The sequence below is a fragment of the Camelus bactrianus genome, chromosome X (assembly GCF_048773025.1).
Source record: "Camelus bactrianus isolate YW-2024 breed Bactrian camel chromosome X, ASM4877302v1, whole genome shotgun sequence".
Taxonomy (NCBI): Eukaryota; Metazoa; Chordata; class Mammalia; order Artiodactyla; family Camelidae; genus Camelus; species Camelus bactrianus.
In genome coordinates this window covers 77,409,698-77,435,024 of record NC_133575.1, presented here as the reverse complement: position 1 = coordinate 77,435,024, position 25,327 = coordinate 77,409,698, and the positions used below count along the sequence as shown (strand labels likewise).

The following is a 25,327-nucleotide window of genomic DNA, read 5'->3' as shown; positions in this document are numbered from 1 at the left end:
ATTCCTGGGTTGTTTTACAGATGCTAAAACCCCCACCAAATGGGAAGAAGTTAACTACGCGACTACCATGAGCCCCTAGCCTCCAGACCTACTGGAGCCTGAGCACTGATATCATTAACCCCTGTGACATCACCCTGTTACCTCACCATCACCAATCAGAAAATTGTGCATGAGCTGATCACATACCCTGCGACCCCCTCCCTCATCTTGGCTTTAAAAATGCTTTCCTGAAACCCATCTTTTGGGGAATTCAGGTTTTTTGGGCACTAGCCCCGGACTCCTTGTCTGCTGCCTTACAATAAATGCTGCACTTTCCTTCACTACAACCCGGTGTCAGCAGATTGGCTTTACCTAAGCACGCAGGTGAGTGGACACAAGTTTGGTTTGGTAACAATGTCACACAATTAAACTTTAGGAAACACCATCCTTTGAGTGATTTTTTTTCAGAGGTGTGCTCATAACTAAATTCAAGCTTCTTTTACAATGGGGGAAAATGTTTGTAAATGATGTGACCGGCAAGGGACTAATCTCCAAAATATACAAACAGCTCGTACAGCTTTATTTCAGAAAAACAAGCAACCCAATTAAAAAATGGGCAGAAGACCTAAATACACATTTCTCCAAAGAAGACATCCAGACAGCCAACAGGCACATGAAAACATGCTCAATATCACTAATTATCAGAGAAACACAAATCAAAACTACAATGAGGTATCATCTTACACCAATCAGAATGGCCATCATTAAAAAGTCTACAAATAATACATGCTGGAGAGGGTGCAGCGACAAAGGAACCCTCCTACACTGTTGGTGGGAATGTAGTTTGGTGCAGCCATTATGGTAAACAGTATGGAGATTCCTCAAAAAACTATAAATAGACTTAACATATGATTCAGGAATACCACTCCTGGGCATATATCTGGAGAAAACTCTAATTCAAAAAGACACCTGCACCCCAATGTTCATAGCAGCACTATTTACAATAGCCAAGACATGGAACCAATCTAAATGTCCATCGACAGATGATTGGATAGAGAAGATGCAGCATGCATGTGCGCGCGCACACACACACACACATATACACACAATGGAATATTACTCAGCCATAAAAAAGAATAAAATAATGCCATTTGCAGCAACATAGATGGACCTAGAGATTATCATGTTAAGTGAAGTAGGTCAGACAGGGAAAGACAAATATCATTTGATATTAATTATATGTGGAATCTAAAATGATATAAATTTTATTTACAAACCAGAAACACACTCACAGACATAGAAAGCAAACTATGGTTACCAAAGGGGAAAGAGCAAGGGAGGGATAAATTAGTAGGAGTTTGGGATTAATAGATACAAATTACTATATATAAAATAGGTAAACAACAAGGACCTACTGTATAGCACAGGGAATTACATTCAGTTTTTTGTAATAAGCTATAATGGAAAAGAATCTGAAAAAGAATATATATGTATATGTATATGTATGACTGAATTGCTTTGCTGTACACCTGAAACTAACATCATAAATCAACTATACATCAATAAAAAATAAAACTAAAAAAAGTTAACCTTCTTTAGAGCAGAGAGAATAGTATGTGGCTAGGTTCTGTAGGAGCTGCTTTATAAATATATGGAAAGAAACTTGGTTTTGAACCTAGAGAAATTGTTGGTACAGTTCTTAATTATCTGTGCTGAGGGAGATAGTTAATGCAAAACAAAGAATGACATACAAGTTATTTCCATTTGGCTCTGGAATACATTTCCATATTTAACTTTTCATTTGGGTCTCTTCCTTGGTTTGAGAGTACATTTCCAACAAAATAATAAAGTTGCAATGTTAATTCTCGACGGTGGTCAAAGCTGGAATGCTGTCTCACGACAAAAGAGGGGAAGAAAGAGTTAAAGTGCCTATTGCGTTTTCAGCCTGCACTACACTCATTTACAGTGAAATTACCTTGCACTGTTGGTTGCTCTCTTCTGTCAGTTTTACCTCCCGGACTACATGCCTTCTTGAAAGCAGGAAACATACCTGCATCTTCATAGGTGTTCTAACATTTAGAATATCACCTCTTATGGAGTATGGAAGCATCTTCAAATTCCATTGGTTGCTTCTCTCTCTCATACCTAAGTGGAAAAGGTAGGGATTTGTTTAATCCCAAACACCTGGATACACCTCGAATAATGAGGTGTAGGCATCCTGTTTCTTCCATAGGCATTTACAACATTTTAAAGAGATTAGCCTTTCTCTGTGTCTTTAAATAGAAAGAAAAAAAATTTTAAAAAGCAAACTTAGATAAAATGAAGTGGGACAAAAGCAGACCATGTTTGTTTATAAAGAACATTTTCCTTGGGGGAAATAACTTATTTCCCACTTGTGAGGTTTAGGGGAGAAGGATAAATGACACCTTGTATGTGGTTTTTTCATTTTACAAAGCATGTTCAAAGTCATTATACCTTGTCCTAATAACAACTTATGTGAGCTGGGCAAGGCAAGTATTCTTGTTTCAGTTTTACAAATGGGGAAACAGTGCCTTTCCTAGGTTTGCAAAGACCAAACCTAGAACTTAGGTCTATTGATACTCATCCAATTCTCTTCATTCAAACAGATTAATAAAAATGCTTTGTATTTATAAAGAATATTAAAATTCAAAAGTGTATATATATATATATGGGACAAATGAATTTGACAAGAGTTTTTCTCAACAGTGTGCAAAATTAAATGGGATCTCTTTAGGTTTTCAGTCAGGACCATAATAAAGAAATCTAGAGATCAGTAATTGAGCAGAGATGCTGTGCACAAATTTGATAATGCCTTAGCAGATATGAAAAAGCCATTTACTAAACATCTGCTTTTGACAAGGTAAAGAGGGGTTGACACCTTCACCCTTTGGAACCATTATGAACTCAGTTACTCATCACTTTTCAACATCAATTTGTGACTAATCATATTCTTCTCACTGATGATCCTGGGAGAGCTTTTCTATAGTTCCTTGTTAAATTTTTAATTTATTTGCCATTCTCACCATTAGTGAGTGCCTTAGCTTCAAGTGAGTAGCTGAGATGTAATCCTCTCAAGCTGATTATAATTTTAAATGCTTGTCTTATGAGGTACGTGTGTATGTGTATGGATATGGATATATATATCCATCATCAAGATTCAGTTTAAAAATTTCAGTGATGTTTGTTATGTATTTCTTTCCATTTCTAACTTCAGTAATGAACTGGGACAATTTAATAGGTTATTATCCTATTTTGCCTTTGCAACCCACAGGAGAGTAGCTTTACATGATTATTAAACATATTGACTTGCTGTCTTTTTTTGCATTTTTTTTGTTTTCATCTTATAAAGCTAATTCATTTCCTATATCTCAAATTTTAAAACCAGAAGAAAGGAACAGGGAAAGTTCAAATGAAAAAGCTAAGTTTACTCGCTATAATTTTCCTACGCTATATCAGATCCTAACAAGAAATAACTAAACAAACTTCTAATACAGAAGAAGACATTGATATATTTTTCTACATTATAAAAATAGTACCTGATTGAGATTTTGCTGCAAGAGTGTATGACTTGACTAGTTACACTAACATCATTATCATTGCCTATCAACTGTGTATTTAACACAGCATGCATGCCCTTCATAATGGAAAATAAAGAGTTTTCATAAATTTCAAATCAAAGCAAAAGGAAAAAAACCTCAGTGTCATCACTACGATATCCAATCTAAGCTCTTGTGAATATTAAATGGCTTTAAAGCACATCTCTACATATAGATGTGTGTATATGCTACGTGTTCCCTAGGACACATGCATACACACAAACATATTCATTATTGGGTCATTTATTTTTTCAAGCTTCTTTTTATTTTATATCATTTCTACTCAGTATGAATAAATCCCACAGACAGGCTTTTAATCTCTTAAAACTTAGCTTCTGGTAGGAATGAGAATTTGTCAGGTTGGGGGTACATTAACTCTTTCAGACGAATTATGTCCCGTTTTATGTTCTGAAAAAGATGATTTCCCAGATGAGTCGCTAGTGGCCTGAAAGGGTTTATGCACCCTTCAACCAAGCAGTATGTTCTTTTCTCACCATTAGCATCGTGCATCAAATGTCTATCAATTCCCTCTAGGCAAAGTCGGAAAAATGTAGCTCATGGTAATTTCTGGCTGAAGTTCAAACAAGCAAGAGTCTTCAAATAGAAAAGTTTTGAGCTGACTGATCCTAAAAAACATGTGTTCCATTCAGATAGTTTCTTAGAATGTGATTTCTAAGAGTTAAAGAGATAACTCTAAATACCTGCATTTGAAATCAAAACATATAAAGGAATAACACTGGAAACATGTTATACCCCTTTCTTTTGTCAAACTGAAGTTATGTCAGGATAACAAGCTCATATTTTCTATTTGCTCGCTAGAATGTTGTTTAACATGAATCATTATAATATGAACTCTATTTAAACAAATATTTATTAAGACAACTTTCTACTAAGCATTGTGCTAAGTCTGTTGTACTCAAAGACAAGTAAGCAACTATCTCAAAAGATTTTAGAACCCAGTGAACACAACAGACATGCACATAAGCAGAGTATAAGCAAGCCAGCAAGTACAATAATCAAAACATTAAAATGTTATGAGAACACAGGGGACAAGGAAATTTTGATTGCTATGATTAAGGAAGACTTTGAGGAGGATACGGTGTAAGTGAGCAGCACATTTTTAAATGAGTTTATAAACCTTTCAAAAAGAGTATTTTTTTTTTCCATTTGAAGGAGACTGAAAATGAAGCAATATATAGTTTCACAGTGAACAACGTGAAATTCATCTCAAATTCACGAAGCTTTCTGACCCCAGAGGCAGCACAATACCATGGTTACAAGCACAAGGTTTGGAGTCTGAAGGACCAACACTTGAATCTTGGCTCTCATTAGCCAGACTTAGAACGTACGTGATCTCATACACGTGTCTGAACCTTTGAACTTCTACAGCCTCAATCTTCACATATTTGAAATGGGGTTAACAAGAGTACCTACCCCGTGGGATTGCTCTGGAGATCACTAGAGATTTTATATATATACGCCTATATATTCTTAGCACTGTGACCAGCACATGACTAAACAGTTGCTACTATTACTATTTTATTATCATTTTTATTTACTTTATTACAAATGATAATACCTTTCTATTTCAAATCAATGCCTACTCTACCACTGACCTATACCCTCCCCCAATTTGATTTTCAATATAAGCATTTTCTCTATGACTGACCATGCTCCCATGCTCACTGTCTTTTCCTTCCTTCCTCCCTCCCTCCCCCACATCTCTCTCCTCCTTCCTTGTCTTTCTCACTCTTTCTAAGTCCCGGACCCTCTTGCCCTGAGCAGTCTCATAAAAAATAGTTTTGATTTGAACTTCCTAATTTTCTGAGTTTGAAACCAACAGGCAATTGAAGGTAATGAGAGAGTCCGAGCCAGTGAATTTCCCTCCAGTCTCATCTAAAGTTCTTGATTTTTCTTCAGAAACTAGAGAACAGGCTGGATTACTACATTCCTATGGCCCCATGCCCCCGCCCCAAAAAAGGCTTTGCTCTTGAGGCTTCTAGCTTTTTGTTTTGTTTTGTCTATTTCATATGGCATTTACTTTCTAAAGTGTGAATCATCCTCTCACTAAAACCTGTCACCGGCATGTTCTCAAAGGTAATTAATGTTACTGTCATCGAGCACAAACTCCCTTTGAGTTTATCATCGTTTAAAAAATTATTCTCTTAATAAAGAATAGTGGAAGAAAAACCAACATAATTGCAGTGCAGTGGAGACCCCAAATCTGTTTTGAACTGTCTGGTAAGGACAAAATGCTTCCTCGGTAACTTGATTTTTAACCACTTCAAATGACTCTCCCTCCTACTAGGAGGAAATCCCAGGTGTTGATAGTTAGCTGACAGGGTGTTAATGTCATTAACATTCTGTCAGCTCTTCTTGTCAATGTGTTAATGGTGCCCCACTGCTCAGTCCTCCCTGTCCTCCAGTTGGTAAAATGATTTAGCCAGCAGTCAATCAAAAAGCTAAGCTGATTTTGCGCAATAGACAGCTCTGCCATTGACAAAATCTATGTGAGTAAATGTAGGAAGAAATTTGTCAACAAGATATAAGCAGTAAGGTCAACACTGTGGTTAATGTGCTTTTTAGACAGTTTAAGATGTTAAGAATGGACCACAAAGCATATTTTAAAGTCTAAGAAGCCCTCTTTTAAGAATGGTCTTCCCCGTCAGAAAAAGCAAGGAGCGGTAAATAAAAGTGAAGCCTGGATTTAAAAGAATGAAAGAAAAACCCTTTCCTAGTCATATGGCTGATCCAAAGACAAAAGCTGCAAAAATCGGAATCCACAAAGAATGTCAAGTCCAAGAGAACAAGCCTCAGGACTGGCAAGCAGTCCATTCATAATGCTCCCTCTCACCTCTCCTAAGCACAAGTTATTTTTCAAAACTTTGAAACCAGACGTGATTCAGAACCTCACTGCGCCAATTTTTATAGTAGGTCCCAAACACTGACACAGACCACAGAAATTCTGGTAACCTTAAAATATAAAAAAAGATGACCCTGCAAAATTAATGAATTGAAAATAATGGAGCTATGATACATAACTTGATGAGTTGTTGAAGTTATCCTGACACACGTTGAGCTAACTGCAATGACACAAGGACAACTGTGATCAATTTCATCACCAGAGATGGAAAATACTCCTCATTTAACAAATGGGGACAGTTTTTAAAAGCTCAAGCATGTAAAATTAGGCAGTGTCTGATACACAGTAAACATTCAATCAATGAATGAATATTATCATTTTTATAACTTACTAAAAAAAGGTTCTATTTGAATTTACTGTACAAACAACTGAACTTAAAACTTTCAATTATGATGAGCATATTGGTTATGAAGACTACAAAGGACTCTGCTTTTTTAAAAAAAATTAGAATCATAGTAATAATTTCCCCATATGGTTATCTAAATTTTTGAACAATATTTGTGTATATATATATATGGCACTCTTATATCCGTTACAGACCATCCCCTTTGATCCTAGACCCTCTCTGCAATGATTTATGAGAGAATTTTCTCCATTTCTCCCTTTTGGTAGTTTCATAAAATTAGTCTTGCTTATTATACTCTTTACATCTTTTTTTTTTTTTTTTTTTGAGTTGAAACAAGCAACAGATTTTGGGTAGAGAAAAGGAGACAGAGGTGATGAGCTCCCCTCTAATGCCACTGACTATTCCGTAGGAGGCATGAAATAGCCTGGGCCATTCCATTCATAGGGGAGGTTTCATTCTTTTATTTTTTTTATCTTTTGACATTTCCTTTTAAAAGGTGTGAATTATACCTTCTAAAACTGATTACACTTTACACGTGTGCTCTAAAAATGTGATTCAATGTTACTTAAGTTTCTGAGAAGACTTACATGAAGAAAAGTTTTATAACTATAAGCACAGCTTACCACTCTTCTGAAGTGCTCAGTAAAAGTAGAGTCTTGTCAGAGAGGGTTTAGCTCAGTGGTAGCGTGCATACCTAGAATGCATGAGATCCTGAGTTCAATCCCCAGTACCTCCATTAAAAATATAAATAAATAGCGGCTGACAAGGGACTAATTTCTAAAATATACAAACAGATCATATACCTTAATATCAAAAAACCAAGCAACCTAATGAAAAAATAGGCAGAAGACCTAAATAAACATTTCTCCAAAGAAGACATCCAGATGGCCAACAGACACATGAGAACATGCTCAATATCGCTAATTATCAGAGAAATGCAAATCAAAACTACAATGAGGTATCACCTCACACTAGTCAGAATGGCCATCATTAAAAAGTCCACAAATGATAAATGCTGGAGAGGGTGTGGAGAAAAGGGAACCCTCCTACACTGCTAGTGGGAATGTAAATTGGTGCAGCCACTATGGAGGACAGTATGAAGAGTCCTTAAAAAAATAAAAATAGACTTACTGTATTATCCAGCAATCCCACTCCTGGGCATGTATCTGGAGAAAAACTCTAATTCAATAAGACACATGTATCCCAATGTTCATAGCAGCACTATTTACAATAGCCAAGGCATAGAAACAACCCAAATGTCTATCAACAGATGATTGGATAAAGAAGATGTGGCATATATACATGTGTGTATATATGTGTATATATACATGTGTGTATATGTGTGTGTGTGTGTGTGTGTGTGTGTGGGTGTGTGGGTGTGTGGTGGAATACTACTCAGCCATAAAAAAGAATGAAATAATGCCATGTGCAGCAACATGGATGGACCTGGAGATCATCATTCTAAGTGAAGTAAGCCAGAAAAAGAAAGAAAAATGACACATGATATTGCTTATATACAGAATCTAAAAAGAGGACACAAATGAACTTATCTGCAAAGCAGAAACAGACTCATAGACATAGAGAACAAACTTATGGTTATCAGGGGGTAAAGTGGGTAAGAAGGGATAAATTGGGAATTTGAAATTTGTACCTCTTGGGGAGTAATGGAAATGTTAGCTATCTTGATAGTGGTGGTGGTTTCATGGGTGTGTACATCTATCAAAATTCATCAAATTGTACATCTGAAATATGTGTAGTTTACTGGAACCATACCACAATAAAGGTGTTAAAAAAACTAAAATGAAAGAAATATATATATATGTGTGAATAAACCTAATTACCTCCTCCTCCTCAAAAAAAAAAATAGGATCTTGGACTGGATGATCTTCACTGTCTCTGGCTATAATATTCTGTAATTCAACACATACTTATTGCTAGGTGCTGTGCACTGGGATGAGCATGGAGAAATTAACACACCGGACATGATCTTGGCCATAGGGACAGCAAGACAGACAAGAGTGTAAATATCAGACTGTCAGCAGCTTGAGGTCAAGCATTCTATCCTGTACACTGTTGTATTTTCATGGCCTGGTGAGGCCTACCATAAGAAAAGTGTTCAATCAATAGTGTGAAATAGTAATGGTGAACACAGGGTGCTATGGGACTTAGCCCAACCTGGAGATCTGGTGAAGATTCAACCAGCACACTCAGTTGCCCTCTGGCCATCACACCATTGCTGCTAACTATAGCACTGAAAGTCCAGGAATAGCAGGGCTATTCAGTTTTTGAACTCACAGTCCTTTACTGTTTAAATAGGTAAGGTTACTTTCAAGGGAAGCTACCCCTATACTTGTTCCTGTAGTTATTCAATTTAAAGGGCCAGTGACCTGAGGCAAAACAATTTATTGGCAGGAGACAGAAACACATGTAAGATCATCCAGTACAAAGAATCCTACACTAGAAACAGAATCATGGTTCTAATTTTAAACCAGAATCAAGTATTCCACAATACAATATCCTTCTCTTTTGGAATTCCCAGAAGAGTAGAAAAAATACTAAGTAGGCACCCAAATTTATATGACATATATACATATGATGGTTACACATTTTCTTTGTCATTTTCTAGGAGATCCAAACTCTCAAAGGATGCTCAAGGAGCTTTCCGAAGCAGGAATAATTGGAGCAAGAGTTCTATCATTTTCATTTATTAATTTGGAATTTTTCACCAACTCAATATTCTAATAGTTTCTCTAAAATAAATTGCTGTAAACTTTATTTTGTGCTTTTAAAAAATATGATATGCAAAGTAACAGCTCCATACATTTTAATATAGTTTTCAATCCCCTTGTGGACAAACAGTCACACTTTAGTGCCACTTAAATGAAGAATAACCACTCATCTGTAACATACAGATACAGAAGGCTCTGGATTTTCATTTTAAAGTGCTTAATTACCTGCATAAAGAGAGAAATAAAATAAAGAGTCCAGGCCAAGTTCATGAGGGTTTGAAATTACTTTTCTTTTGCTAAATGAGCAACAAAGACGCCTCAATGTTGCATGCTGCTGTGTGGCCAGAAGCCAACTGTGGAATAAAATGTTAAAAAGAACAAGGAGATCAGGAATTAAATTCAAATATGTGAAGCAAGAACCAAAAATCACAAGTTGAAAAATGTAGGTGGTGTTTCCAGCCATAGGACAACATAACAAAATTGAAAAAAAATCTAATCAGCAACAAAGTAAAATCCCCACATTATATATTTCAGTGTGGGCAGTTATGTAATCCAAGGTTATTTTTTGAGGATTTCCTGCCTCCAGTCACCCACAAACTTATGTTTCCAGTATTCCTATTTATATCAGTACTTGGCCTCACTAAAGGACCACACAAAATACAGTGTAAACTCATGAACCAAAAAACTGAAAATGAAAAAATTGTTTTCACATAAATCTAAATGGCCATTCTCAAGTAATTCAAGTTCAGTACCATAACTCCCAAGTTAGGCAGGAAAGAAAGCATATCAAAGTAAAAGGCAGGAGATTTAACCTTGCAACAAGGTGACGGCCATATAGTTGAAGGAATTTACTTATTATCAGATAAAGAATTTGCAGTATTTATTCCTTCTAGAGATATAAAATGGTGAATCAATCTGCAGTTCAAGATATTTACTTAAACCCAGAGGAGAAGGATATGGCTTTAACTTTTGAAAACCAAAATAGAATAGAAAAAAATCAGCTCTAATGTAGTTTATCTTTAGACACCAGCTTTAACATTAAACAACTCAAGCTAAATGTTGCTTCTCAAGCTTTCCTTTCATGTATTTCTGTAATTTACATGAATATACTGTATGTAAAACAGGGATGTAAAAACATTTATGTAGCAGGAAATGCTTAATGTTACACAGATAGCTACTAAAATTTATTTATTTGTTTGTTTGATGAAGGGGAGGTAATTAGGTTTATTTATTTATATTTGGAGGAGGTACCGGAGATTGAACCCAGGACCTCGTGCGTCCTAAGCATGGATTCTACCACTTGAACTATACCCTCACTTTTTGTTGTTGTTGTTGTTGTTGAGGGGGGAGGTAATTAGGTTTATTGACTGATAGATTTAAATGGAGGTACCGGGGATTGAACCCAAGACCTTAGGCATGCTAAGCATGCGCTCTACCACTTGAGCTATACTCCCCCCACTACAATTTATTAAAATAGATCATCTACTGATCAATTGATCTATCCATCCATCGATGCATCCATTTCATTCTTCATAACCTTTCAGTTCACTGATATTATCCTCTGATTGCCCTGATTGCCCTTGAAAATGCATGTATCCCTTTGGAAAATATCACCCTCCACACACAAAGAGGAAAATAAAAATTTTGACCAGAAAAAATCTTCTGTTGATTATTTCCTTTAAACAGCTAGTTAGATAAGAAGATTCTTTGTTTTGTTTTATATCTAATCAAGCCTTATAAGACTTACCTTGCCTTCAAATGAAATCCTTTGAGAAACGCCATTTTTTTCCTGATAGAATTGTTCTCTTGCCTACTCTATCTGGTTCAAAACATCATGAACTAAAATGTACACTGCTCATATAAAAACAGCCTAAATACAAATTCATCCAAACCATGTAAACAGACTGGCAGGTTGACAACTAACCACATAGTAAACTGATAGATGGACAGACAGACAGACAGACACACACACACACACACACACACACACACAGAGAAACTAATAACTAAACAAAATACTTAAATAAATAAAGGATATCGTCATCTTTTCCACAAACTTATCATGTTGATTTTCTGTTTGGGGGAATCGCTTGATGTCACGTTCCAGATTAACAATCTGTTGTTCCATTGTGGCAAGGTTGCTCTTGAGAATTTGAGCTGAAACTAAAGAACAACATGCAAAGTGTTTAGAACATTTTACCAGGTATTCTCCAATACAACTAAAAGAAAACAGTATCCATTAAAGCTTTTTTTTTTTTTTAACGTGGAGAATAGTTCCATGAAGTCAACTCATTTTTCTGAATTACTGCTCATAAAAATTCTACTCCTCATGAAATAAGTGAAAATGTGTAATATAATATACCAAATCATCATGTTTAATATGGGAATGTCACCATTTTATTCGGCCATTAGCTCAAATGAATCCATTTCTATTTAAATTTATTGATGGAATTCCTAATATTTCATTCTTTAAAATCTAATTTGAAGATTAAAGATAAACTAAGGTTCAAAGAGATCTTATCTTATTAATGTGTGTTCTTGGCTATATAAATGATTTAAGGTTAAATTAAATAAAAGGATCAAATATTTTTCTTTTGTTGAAAGATCCTGATTTTTATAAACCAGTATCTACGGTAAAAGTTCCTGTCTTTAGTACTTTTTATACTCATAGAGACATGAAAAGTAACTGTTGATACAGAGAATTTAAAGTAAACCGCAGCGAACACATAGGCGCATACACACCCACAAAGCTTCAGTCAGCCCTCAAACACTATCATTAATTGCTTTAATTACCCCTAGCATTCTCTGCACTTCTCTTTTTCTCTCCTCATTGACAACCAATAATTTTAAGTATTGTATTCAAACTGATCCTAAATACATGCACACTTTCCAGATCTCTTATGATGCCTTCTTTTCACAGAGATACCTTTTTTTTTAAACTTACGCTGTTTTATAGATGCTTTATTACTGAATGACTGCCAATTATGTATGAAGAGCCTTTTATCAATATCAACAGCATTTGGCAGGGATCTAGTTGAAAAGACAAGGTAAGTATCAGAATTTCAGTAGCCTGTGACATTGATTTTTTTTTTAACTCCAGGCCTCTGAAACACAGTCCTTTTCATTAAAGGGCAGTGAAAGAGAAATAGAATAATATTACAATTCTTTTTTTTTTTTTTAAAGTAAATTTCAGTCTCATTCAGAGGAATATCAGAATTACAGTGAAAAATTCAAGAGACTGATAAAATCAACCCCTGGCAAATTTCAGCCAGTCTTCTGATACAAATTTATCACACTGACACGCACACACCTTTATAACTCAATGAGGAGAAATTGCCTTAAATATACATGGAAGTTCAAGAGACTAAAAATCAAACACCAACACTAAAGACAAATTATTTTTTTCCCTATTAATCTGTCAGTTCAAATGGCTATGTCCAATTTAGTTCCATTTGTTTAGATCTGACAAGTATGGAAATTATTCTTTATTGGAAAAGTCTAAGAGAGTTTTGTCTTGCCAAAAATTTGTTAATGGCTCAGAAATCATGGCTTGCTTTACTTAAAGGATGAGTTTGCTGTGGAGCACATCATTCTCTCTGACTTTAAAATTGAATTTTTCTCACTTGGGTTTTTCCAGTAGATTCTTGCTAATTATTCAAAAGGTTTCTCCTTTCCCATTTGCTTGATTGAAAAACCGAAGATAGGAAGTTGCCAAGAGGTTTACGTCATTTACGCTACACGGAAGAAATAAACTCACCATAACTTTCTGCAATAAACAAAATGTGCCCAGAGGCCAGGTTTAAGTCACAATAGTAATTCTCCTACTAAAAGCAACAGTAATTCCAGTAATAAAAAGGGGATGACGAGGAGGATTCTTTCGATTGTTCAATACAGAAACAGCCTAATCAAGTTGCTATGCATACAAACGACTAGATAACTCAGATAACAAGAGACATTATTTTTAATCCAGTGAAATGGCTTTTACCCTAAAGTTGAATTCTGAATAAAACAATATTTTCTAGATATCTGTTCTCATCAATTTCACATCTCAAATCCTTAGTCCGCTATAAATCCCTCTAGAGCTGTAGTCCAAATTCTCTCTCATTTATAGCCACTTCTGTTTGTTTAAGTCATCTTCCACATATCATCTTCTGCTTTAAGTGAGGATTATTTTTATTTCGTGTACATAAAAAGAGACTCCACTCTAAAACCTCAAGCTTACCTTGTTGGTAAGATCTCTACCTGACACCTTGCTTTTCCCTCAGTACTTACCACACAATAAATGTTTGTTGAATGAATATGCATACTTCAAGAAGTTTCTATTCAAATTTAAATTTATGCCCACTTTTGCAACTAAATGTCGATGTAGAAGTTAGATACGACCATGATGACTGAAAGCTAGTATATCAATTATTATGTCAATATGAAAAGGAAGCAGGAAGTTGAAGTCTGTCTAATAATATCAAGAGGAAGCAGGGTTGCAAGAGATGCTTAGACAAAGGGGAAGGTGAGAAGCTGAGATAAGAGAAGTAAGGGACATCTTTTCATCCTAGGCTTCTCTATTCTCCGTCTCTAATAAATTATTAATATTATGCCTGAACAAAAGAAAACAAAATACTGGAGATGTAATAATCCAAGAATTTTTGCCCACATGCAAATTTATGGCTATATTATATAAAAAATACCATTATATCAAATATGTCTCCTTAAATTGGTGAAATTATGGTATCTTAGAGTTAGAAGTGACATTACAGGGGATCTGGATCAGCCTCTCAAGTTCGCAAAACTCAGGTTAATCAGTGTCATAGTCTATGTTCCTGGAAAACATTCTAAGACAAAGCCTGCATGTTACAGTTTCACTAGGGTCTAATCCCAGGGCAATGGGCATGAGGGAAAAGAGAAGAAAGCAAATACAGGAGAGGAAGTTACTGAACTGGGAACAGCTTTCCAAAAACTACAGCTGGTCGCTTAGTGTCTCAGGTTGTCTCTGTCAAGGCCAAGTCCCTAGGCAGGTGACCTGTGCAGTCACACAGGGCTCCATGCTTGAAGGGGTCTGCACTTTGTTTAATGCTTTGTTGTCACCATTTTGAAATCCTTAGTAATTTTTAAAATGGGGCTCCGCAATTTCATTTTGTATTGGGCCCCTCCCTGAATCACATGGTCAGTCCTGGTCTCCCCATAAGACAAATGAGGCAACTGCAACCCGGAAGAGTTGGTTACAGGGAGTGAGCAGTTCACCTGCTGGCTCCTTCTTATCTCCTGTTCTCTCACTGGTGATGTTCTGTTTCATGGAGTGTTAACTTCCAGGTCTGGCTGGGGAGCAAGACAAGTGGCCCAGGCTTGGATGTGGGACAGAAGGGGTACCCAGGGAATCGATGGTGATGCAAACACTAGATCCAGAAGAAAGGGTTCACTCTCTCCCTAAGTGGTTTATTTCCTTTTTGACGGTTGATATAATTAAAACAACTTTATTTACTTAAAATCAAAATCAGCCTTCTTGAACTCTTCTTACCCGTGACTCCTCATTTTGCCTCACAGCAACACTGATCGAGCCCACTCCCTATTTTACAGGAAAGGTGCCACTCGCATCTTCTTAATCTGTCCAGGCACCAAACACCCTATTCCTTCAACTAGTCCCCGTAAGGTTCGTCTTTACTTAGTCTCTTAAGTAATAAGTACATTTACTGAGTACTTACTATGGGCTAGACATTATTTTAAGTAGTTTTATGTATTAACTCATTTCACTCTCATAAAAACTCTATGAGGTATGTACTACTCTCAGAAAGCAGTGTGGTCTGAGCCAAATGATGTCTTCTAAGGAAATTATAAATATAAAGCAGTGTCTCTAGTTCCAGAAGGCCAACAAATTGAAGTAATTTCTGTACACACTGGCGCAAGGGTATGTCACTTATATTTGGGGACAGGCATGGTCTCAGGAGTCAGATGGACCTAGGTTGTAATCTCTACCACATCAACGACTAGTTGGGTTACATTAAGCCAATCACGTAGCCTCTCTGGGTCCTTAAATCCCAATTGGCAAAGTAAAGAGAATAACATCTTCCTTAAAGGGTAGTCATTCAACTGAAATGATTCGATAAAGTGTCTATCATTATAACAGGTACGTAATAGGTAATCTATAAATATTCATTTCATATTCCACTATCCTTCCCACTATACCTTATCTTCCAGAGGACCAATTCCTACTGTAACGGTGCCATCAAAAATTAAACAACAATTTAGATGTAATCTGAACAACAAAAAAGGGACTCATTCCCTACCTGCTACCTCATTATGGCCTGATTTAATACGGGTCTTCTTTCTAATCAAGAGAACTAAGCTTAGATTGTGTTCTCTGTTTGTAGGTTTTACAAGGTACATAGAATTTTAGGTCTGGGAGGCAGTGACAATTATACTAATGAACAGCCAATTTGTTAGAGAGAGCCAAATCTGAAGAATATTTCTGGAAATAAAAACCCGTGCAGTAGTCTGTATTTCTCTGGAGACATTTAAAAGTTAGTTACTTTGCTTTTGAAGACATGTCTGAAAGATAACACATTTCTTTTTAAAGTGTTATAAAGAATTAACACATGTGTTTACCGGCCTGACTGTTTGCCTTGAATACATTTGCTTCAATCTACAGAACTGGGAGACAATGTTCATTATGCAACGAATTAACTAATTAGGTCTTAGCCTACATTACTTCTAATATATCTTCAGGGTGTATGTGTATGTGTGTATGTGTGTAAGTGTGTGTGAGATGGAGGGGAGGAGGAGGGGAGATAAGGAGAGGAGGGAGAGAGAGAGAGAAAGAGAGAGAAACTACATGTATTTTTTTTTTTACTGGAGGTGGTGGGGAGATGTGGGGTGCCTGGAGTTCCAAGAACATTTAAATACCAGAGTGGATTAGAAATGCTTGTCTCCTGCATAGCGTCAGCCTCAGGGTATATTTCTGTGGCTGTCATTATATTAGTTCACTAATATAAATTAAGGAGTCTTTAATGACAGTGCAAACATTTTCTATCTGAGTAAATTCCCACTATAGGCATTTCAATGACTGATTAGTCAGTCTGGTGGCACTTTAATTTTTTTTCTCTCATTTCATTTTTTACATCTGCTACTGAATTACTGACTCTGAATTATAACACTAAAAAAATTAAATTATCGCTATCGGGTCCTTTATTATAGCTTTCTTCCTTGTACTCCATAAATAACCTTTTAAGCTCACTAGACTCTCTTGAGTTGTATGTAGGGAGAAACTTTCCCCACAAATCTTATTTACCTATTTACTTATGTTGAAAAATATACATACAGTACTTGTTTCCTGGCTTCCAGTAAATATATGAGAGTGGCCTGATCTTCATTCGAAACATTTTAAATGACAGACTTGCTCCAATTCATAATTTTAAGAAAACTAAGATATAAGATAAATATTTTAAGTGAGATTTTATATGGAGAGACTTTTCAATTACATAGCATATAAGAGAACTGATATGTATTTATTAAGGGGAAAAAAAAAAAACCATGGTACTCCAGTGACATTCTCTAGACCATGTGCAGAATGTGTAATTTTATGTAAATATAAAAGCTTTTCCAGGAACTTGAGGAACTGTTTCTCTGAATTAAATATTTCTATTAATTTTACCCATTGACAAAGTAACCGAGCACTTCTTAACATCAGCTCTCAGAAAGGCCAAGTAAAAATTTCCTTTTGCAAGTCTATGTGAATAGGGCCCAAACATGATTCTGAGCACCCTGTAATTTTCTTTAACTGAATATATTTAGTTGAAGAATTACTATCAGCTGAGCGGCACAGCATTAAAGTGACTCATCCAGAAAGCACATGTGAAAAAGAAAAGGGCATTACAAGCAGTCTGAACAATAGGCCTAGTTGTATTCTTCCTCAAGTACATTTATAAGTTAATAGTTTCATTTTATATGAATGCTATACATGGAAATGAAGCAAAGGTGTTTATATAATAGCAGCAAAGGCTCAGCACTGTGGGCTTCTTAGGCCTTTAAAGAAAACAAGTGGTAAGTGGCACCCAAATAAGAATTAAAAAAAAAAAAACTATTAGAGAATGACTCATTCTTAGGAAGACAAAAATTGCTAAAAAGGCACTTTAACAGAAAACACAATTTAACTAGAATCCTGATGAAATGAAATGTAAAAACATATGTCCTCAATGTGTGTTCACAAGAGCCATCACTTGCCCCTTGGACATGTGCCTTTGGGGACAGAGTACAGTGTTTCTCAACTGGATCCAAAATACAGCCTGAACTGATGCTGAGAGCAGAGAACACCAATAACAAAACATGAAAACTGCATAAATGTTTAACTCTAAAAACTTCACTAGGCATATTTCGATGTCTGCTAACCATTTGTTTTCTATGTCTGTGGGTCTATCTCCATTTTGTAAATAAGTTCATTCGTGTCTTTTTTAGATTCCACATATGAGTGATATCATATGATATTTTTCTTTCTCTTTCTAGCTTAACTTCACTTAGAATGATGATCTCCAGGTCCATCCATCTTCCTGTAAATGGCATTATTTGATTCCTTTTTATGGCTGAGCAGTATTCCATTGTATAAATACACCAAAACTTCTTTATCCAGTCATCTGTCGATGGACATTTAGGTTGTTTCTATGTCTTGGCTATTGTACATAGTGCTGCTACAAACATTGGGGTACATGTGTCTTTTTGAATCAGAGTTTCTTCTGGCTATACACCCAGGAGTGGGATTGCTAGATCATAGAGTAAGTCTCTTTGTAGTTTTTTAAGGAATCTCCATACTGTTTTCCATAATGGCTGCACCAAACTATATTCCCATCAACAGTATAGGAGGGTTCCCTTTTCTGCACACCCTCTCCAGCATTTATTGTTCATAGCCTTTTTAATGATGGCCATTCTGACTGGTGTGAGATAATACCTCCTTGTACTTTCGATCTGCATTTCTTTGATAATCAGCGTCTGTGTTCATACATTTGTACAAGTTCTCAGCCTGCAAGCCTCAGTCTGAATGCATCTTATTTAAGAAAGAAGTGGGATCTTCTAACAAAAAGAAGAGATCCAAAAAAACATTTACGAATAACTATGGAAGGTATGGTTAAAGGCTAGCTGCGGTAAAGGACGAGGGAGGAAAATTTTAAACGCCACTAAATAATGATTTGCAACCCCAAATTCCATAGCCTGACCACCGAAGCACCAGCAGTGGACAGCCAAGCTGCTGGTGAAGAATCGAGTTCTTTCAACTGCTGTCTCTCTGCAACTGTTATTCTGCCTGCAGCAAATAGTATGTGACGATTTTTAAATCAAAGACTGAAAAACAAACTGAAATCTCCTGCTCTTGTTGACAGTCGTGGCTCAAGGCCAGGACTGGGAAGTACACCTGCAAGCAGAAGCTTCTATAACACGAGGCTGGATGTCATCGCGTTAGAAAAGTTTGTTCTTCTCACGAAGAATCTTTTTTAAAGTCCATTTGTTTTTCTTGCACTGAAAGATCTGTCCCTCACCCACACCTCAAACTGGAATAATTTTCACGGGTCAAGTCATGTCTTTGTTGAGCTGAGGCTGGGTTACACTGAATTGTCCTCCCCTGGAGATTTTATGTAAATGGCTGGAACGGTATTCTCCTTAACAAAAAAGCTTGCCAGAACCTTCAGATACTGATAAATCCTTTCTGACAATCCTATATTAATGTCTTCACTTGTCAAATCTCCGTAATGCATTCTTCTTTTGCATTGGAATTAGAACATGAAGGGTAAAAGGGACCCTTGTGAAAGGAGGCTACTTAACATTACTTATAATAGGAGGCCTTAAAGATAAGTTAGTAAAATTATGGGAAAACATGTAAAATGTAGACTTGTTGACTAAAGACTAGAAAGGAAAAGAACCTCAATTTAAGAAATCTGACATTACATGGTTGTAAGATGTGGAATTTTGATGATATAGTTGTGTATGTGTTTAGTTTAGAGCTATAATAAATAGTACTGAAAAAAATTACAAAGTAAAACACAACTGTATTCAATATCAGGAAAGTTCTGATAAACGAGGTGTGAAACATGAGCACTTTTTTCTTCACACCGAAACCACCACCTGCTTCTTGAATAAACGTTCACAAATGCTTTTAATCTAAGCAATCACTTAATGGCAACTTTATTAACACCCTTCCTCCTGGTATAATATATCCTTTAGAAGGTATGAAAAGGTGATATGGATTGATAAAACGTGAACACTTTCTTCCACACATTATTTGGAAAGAATTAAATACATGTAGACAGGGTCATCATAAAGTGATAATGCTATATTAAAAGAATGTTAGCCTTCTTGAGTGTAATTTTTGTGCCACGGCCAGATTATCCACCAACTATATTCCTGAACTCATCAGGGAAATTAAAGGGACTATATAATTTGGCAAAGTTATCCTTGCACTTGACTGGATTTTCCCGGAACAAGTCTAGTGTGTGAAGTCCACAGGTATGACCCTATACAAAGCCACCAGCTTTATCCAAACTGAATGCAGGTTGTCATGAGGTCAGTGTCAGTGCTGAGGTCATAATGCTGGAGTCATTAGAGTCCCTTTCACATTAGTGATGCTCGGATTGGCAGTTCTGCTTGGTAGTAGGGTTATAGGTCAGATAAAAGAGGCTTGGAAGGGTAAACTTAGGGTTATGTTTTCCTTATTCATTAATTGACTATGGATACTAATAGGATTACCATATGCCCACAGAAAAGAGATTGACAATGCGAACTGAACACATTAGAGGATATAACTGTAATAATTGTCTAAGTTTCCTCAGCATTGAAATCAGTCCATAAATAAAGCAAGGCTTTATCTGGGTATCATCTCATAAATCTATTATACCTAAGTTCTTTTGCCTAATAACCTAACAATGGATTAAAAGAGCAAATGAGGTTTGAGAGGTAGGTGGGACCTTCTAGGCTATGATAAAGAGTTTGGGTTTCGTCCTAAGAGCAATGGGAATTTGCTGAAAGGCTTTAAGCAGGAGAGGTTGATTCAAGTTACACTTTAAAAAAGATGAACTCTGGGAGCTATGTGGAAAATGGAGGGAGGGGGTCGAGAATAGAAAAGGGGAGAAAAGGTAAGAAACAATTATTATTGTCTAGACAGATGATAGTGGCTTCAATTAGGGTGACCAAAGATGGCTGCAGTCTGTATTTCAGAGGTAGAGTGGACAGGGCTTGGGTGGGGGTGGTGAAATGGGAGAGGTAAGGAACATGGAATTGTTCAGAATGATTCTTGGGTTTCTGTCATGAACAATGGAAACGGAGACATCTTGAAGGGAGATCTGTGGGCAATGTTCAAGGGTTTAGCTTGAACTGTATGAACCATCCAAGGTGAGACTGCAAATAGGCGGTTGGAAATATGGACCTGGAGCTCAGAAGAAAGGTCTGAGCTGGACACAGGAAACAGGGAGGTATCTGTATACAGATTCCAACTTCAGTTACACTGTTTCATTATACTGCTATAATATAATTTAGTCTCCAGTTAGTTTTCTGGCTGTATAAATCTGGGTAATAATTCCTGCATCCTTGACTCACTCCAAGTACAAACATTTCTAGATGTTGGGGAAGGTCATTTTCCTCTGGCCTATGTTTGTAATTTATTCCTATTTTTCCCCTTTACTTTTCTGTGAGTTATTCTAAACTTTGACAGGTTCCATGGATATTCCTATTAAGCCTTTTTTCCCCTCCAAAATCTTGCTGTTATACTTCGTTTGAAACAAATGTTACCGATAACAACTACGCTACTAATTGCATTGTAGGGAGGGCGGGGGGGCTAGTATACTAAATCAAAAAGCCGCAGGTCTTTAAAAGCATGCAGTCATAAAAATATCTGCCTGAATTTCCTTAAAAGAAAGTGGAGAAATTTGAAAGACTCTTTTTTTCTTTCATGGTGCACATAATTTGTACATTAACACTCGTACAAGTAGAAAGGTGAAGGGTGGCTTAGCCGAAACAAGACGATGTAGCTTTCATCTTTCTGTGGTCCCTCTCTCCCACCGGCTCCAGCCGAGGTATTCAGAGTAAGCATGTCTTCCTGGCTGTAGCTCTACAATCTTTTAAGGTACATACATTTCCAGCTTTCACTGTTGGTTGCTTTTCTTCGAAAGGTCATTGCAATGAATTGCTGAGTTTCTTATCAGTAAACTGTTCTTTTAAGGCCAATAGCAATGCTTACCCGTATTTTAATCAGAGTGAAACAATATAATTACCACTGCTGAGTGGACTGAGTCGATGCAGATGCTGCAGATATCTGCTTTCGTTCCCAAGTCAGTGACTGTACTGCTGCCCCGGATGTGATAAAAATCCTTCTAGAAGCTTTCTAAGTTCTGTATTTTTATTTTTTAATTTATTTATTACAAATTTCACCTTCCATCAATTTCAAAAGGTCCAAATTTGTCCCTCCAGTTAATCAGAAAGTTAATTTGCCACTGTAATCTCCAGCCTTTAAGGTTTAAAACTATGGTTCTTTTCCTCAAATTAGTTTGCCAACTTGGAGAGGATTTGGAGATCTTTTATGGGGCCAGTAATGGATAAGAAAACTCAAATAAGAAATCTACCCAAACGGTCATTACTTTTAACCTCAGACAACTAGAAATTAACATTCATTATGTAGGTCTATCAACTTCCCAGCAAAATCAAAAGCACTTACTATTTCAATATCAAATATGGTTGGCTGCTGAAGAGTTGCAGAATAACATTTTTTTAAAGCTGTGATCACAGGAAATTCTAACCATGACACACAACCAGATGTCACGCTGGTAATACTCACTGACAAAATAGATTTAGCCCCGCACATCACATATGTTCTCCCAAAACAGTTTTTCTAGTAGCTCAAACTAGCCAAACATTATAAAACATGCTTTGATATTAAAAAATTGTATTCAACCCCAACTAACTTTAATTTCCAGAATGTGGTAAAACACATGTAGCAGGGTATCCAGCAAAGAGAAGGTGTTGACTGATGTTAGGTGAATCGGAATTAGAATCCTAATGAACAAGATGTTCTACTAAATAGCCCTCCTAGAAACATATCCAAATCAGTTAATAATGGCATCATAAAATCTGGTTCCACACTCTGCCAGACTTATCCTTTAAAAACAAAAACCTAATTTTAGCACCACAATGCTTAAAATCTTCCCATAATCCAGTGGCACACTATGTTATGGTAGAGAAAAAAACATGGCCTTTGGGGTTGGACACACCTATTTTGAATTCTTTATCCACTACTTACTGTGTGATCCTGGGCAAGTTACTTAACCTTTATGAACCTTAATTTCTTCATCTGTGAAATGGGGAACACAATTCTAACCTCATATGTTTGTCATGGTGATTATGTGAACTAATGTAGACAAAGGTCTTATCATATAAACTAGCACCTTAGAGAATTAGAAACATGTTAGTTCTTTCTGTGCTCCTGTCATGTACAGGATTGATATGTATAAGAGCCTTAAATATGTGACTTCCATCTCCTGATCTCTCATTTTCACCGAAGGCCGTTCTCCCACACTTACGTGATGCTGCAGAATTGCCATCCTCAGCTCCTCTTTCATGTCTCCCTCCCTTGGTTCACATTTCTCTGCCTGGAATATCTTTCTGTTCCCCTGGACTAATGAACTCCCATTCTCCTTCTTCTTCTTTTTAAAGCATATAAGCAACATCTAATTATTTCTTTGTCAAAGTTTCAACATCGTTTTTGTTTTTATGAAAGTTATACATGTACATAGTTTAAAGAGTCAAATCATTCTATTAATCTGATTATGAAAACAGCACTTGCTGACCCCCGCCACCCCCTATTTCCCACACTACCAAGGCACTTACTTTCTCTCAGCTGATTAAAATAATATATTTGCCCTCCATATTGGAGGGGGGGGGGAAGGCTAATATCACTACCTCTTATTTTATTGTTTGTTTTTGTTTTTCCTTCCTAGCTTTATTGAGATGTAATTGATCCATAACACATGTATCTGGAGAAAACTCTAATTCAAAAAGATATATGCACTCCAATGTTTACAGCAGCACTATTTACAATAGCCAAGACATGGAAGTAACCTAAATGTCCATCAACAGATGAATGGATAAAGATGTGGTATATATACATGATGGAATACTACTCAGCCACGAAAAAGAATGCAATAATTCCATTTGCAGCAACATGGATGGACCTAGAGATTATTATACTAAGTGAAGTAAGTCAGACAGAGAAAGACAAATATCATATGATATCACTTATATGTGGAATCTAAAAAAATGATATAAATGATCTTATTTACAGGCCAGAAATAAACTCACATACATAGAAAACAAACTATGGTTACCAAAGGGGAGGGATAAATTAAGAGTTTAGGATTAGCAGATGAAAAATATATACAAAATAGATAAACAACAAGGTCTTACTATAAAGCACAGGGAACTAAACTCAGTATCTTGCAATAATCTATAATCAAAAAGAATCTGAAAAAGAATATATACATATATAAATTACTGAATCACTTTGCTGTATACCTGAAACTAGCATAACATTGTAAATCAACTATACTTTAATAAAAAAAAAAAACTGACCCATAACATTGTGTAAGTTTAAGTATACTGAGGTATTAATTTGACACATTTATATATTGCAAAATTATTACCACCATAGCTTTAGTTAACACCTCCATCCTGTTACATAATTATTTCTTTTTTTGTGTGTGGTGAGAACATTTAAGATCTACTCTCTTAGCAACATTGAAGTATATGATACAGTATTATTAGTTATAGTCACTACGCTATACATTAGATCCCCAGAACTTACTAATCTAATAACTAGAAGTTTGTACCCTTTGACTAGTATCTCCCTGTTCATCCCACCCCTCAACCCTGGTAACTATCACTCTACTCTCTGTCTGGAATTTCCATTCTTCTCAAGGTCAGCTCGTCTATGGAGTTTTGGGTGACATCTCAGTGCTCCCACAGTACTTTTGATTTTTGTAGGGTTTTTTCATTGCATTCTATTAGTTTATATGGCTACTTCTCTCAAAGAGAATTTTGCTTCCCCGAAAGCAAGGTGAGACTATCCAAAATAGTTTCCTATTCACAACCTGCCATAAAGTGAGTGCTTAATAAATTTTGCCTGAACTGAAACACCATGTTTCTCATTTATCTAATTAACATGATTATTTTAAAGTGTAGACTACTTTGTTCTGCTGAGGGTGCAGTTACAGAAACTCCTGTACAATGTAAACAGAAAAAAAAGCATAACTTTCCAAGAAAGGAGAAAGTTAAGTGGCTTGCAAATATTCATAACCTTAGACACAGTAATATTAGTTGTTGTTAACTGTCTTCAAGAAAAAGCCTAAAAGTGAAGCAAGGATTCTCAGCTAAAGAAAATCATATTTTTTTTAAGATTTCTATTTTATTTATTTATTTATAAATGGAGGTACTGGGGATTGAACCGAGGACCTCTTGCATGCCAAGCATGTGCTCTACCACTGAGCTATCCTATTGCTCCCCATATAGCCTTATTTAAATTGGCACCAAAATGACAATCTAGATGACCAGAGATAAGGAAATAAGTAAAAATATTAGTGCAATGATATGAATGAGAATTATATAGACAATAATGTGAAATTCACAAAAACTTTGTATTAACAGAAAAATACTTGTGATTTATTTCACATCAATTGCAAAAATCATCATATGAAAGTTTATGTACAGTATGATCTTTTAT

General features: G+C 36.0%; 1 protein-coding gene across 3 annotated transcripts in view; it reads right to left on the bottom strand.

Moving 5' to 3' along the window:
• DIAPH2 (diaphanous related formin 2) overlaps positions 1-25,327 on the bottom strand; it is a 797,042-nt gene that overhangs the window by 285,587 nt on the left and 486,128 nt on the right. For all 3 annotated transcript variants that reach the window (XM_074359371.1, XM_074359369.1, XM_074359370.1), the window contains one exon: positions 11,633-11,757. In XM_074359371.1, coding sequence (XP_074215472.1) covers positions 11,633-11,757 — 125 coding nt within the window. The remainder of the gene's footprint in view (positions 1-11,632; positions 11,758-25,327) is intronic.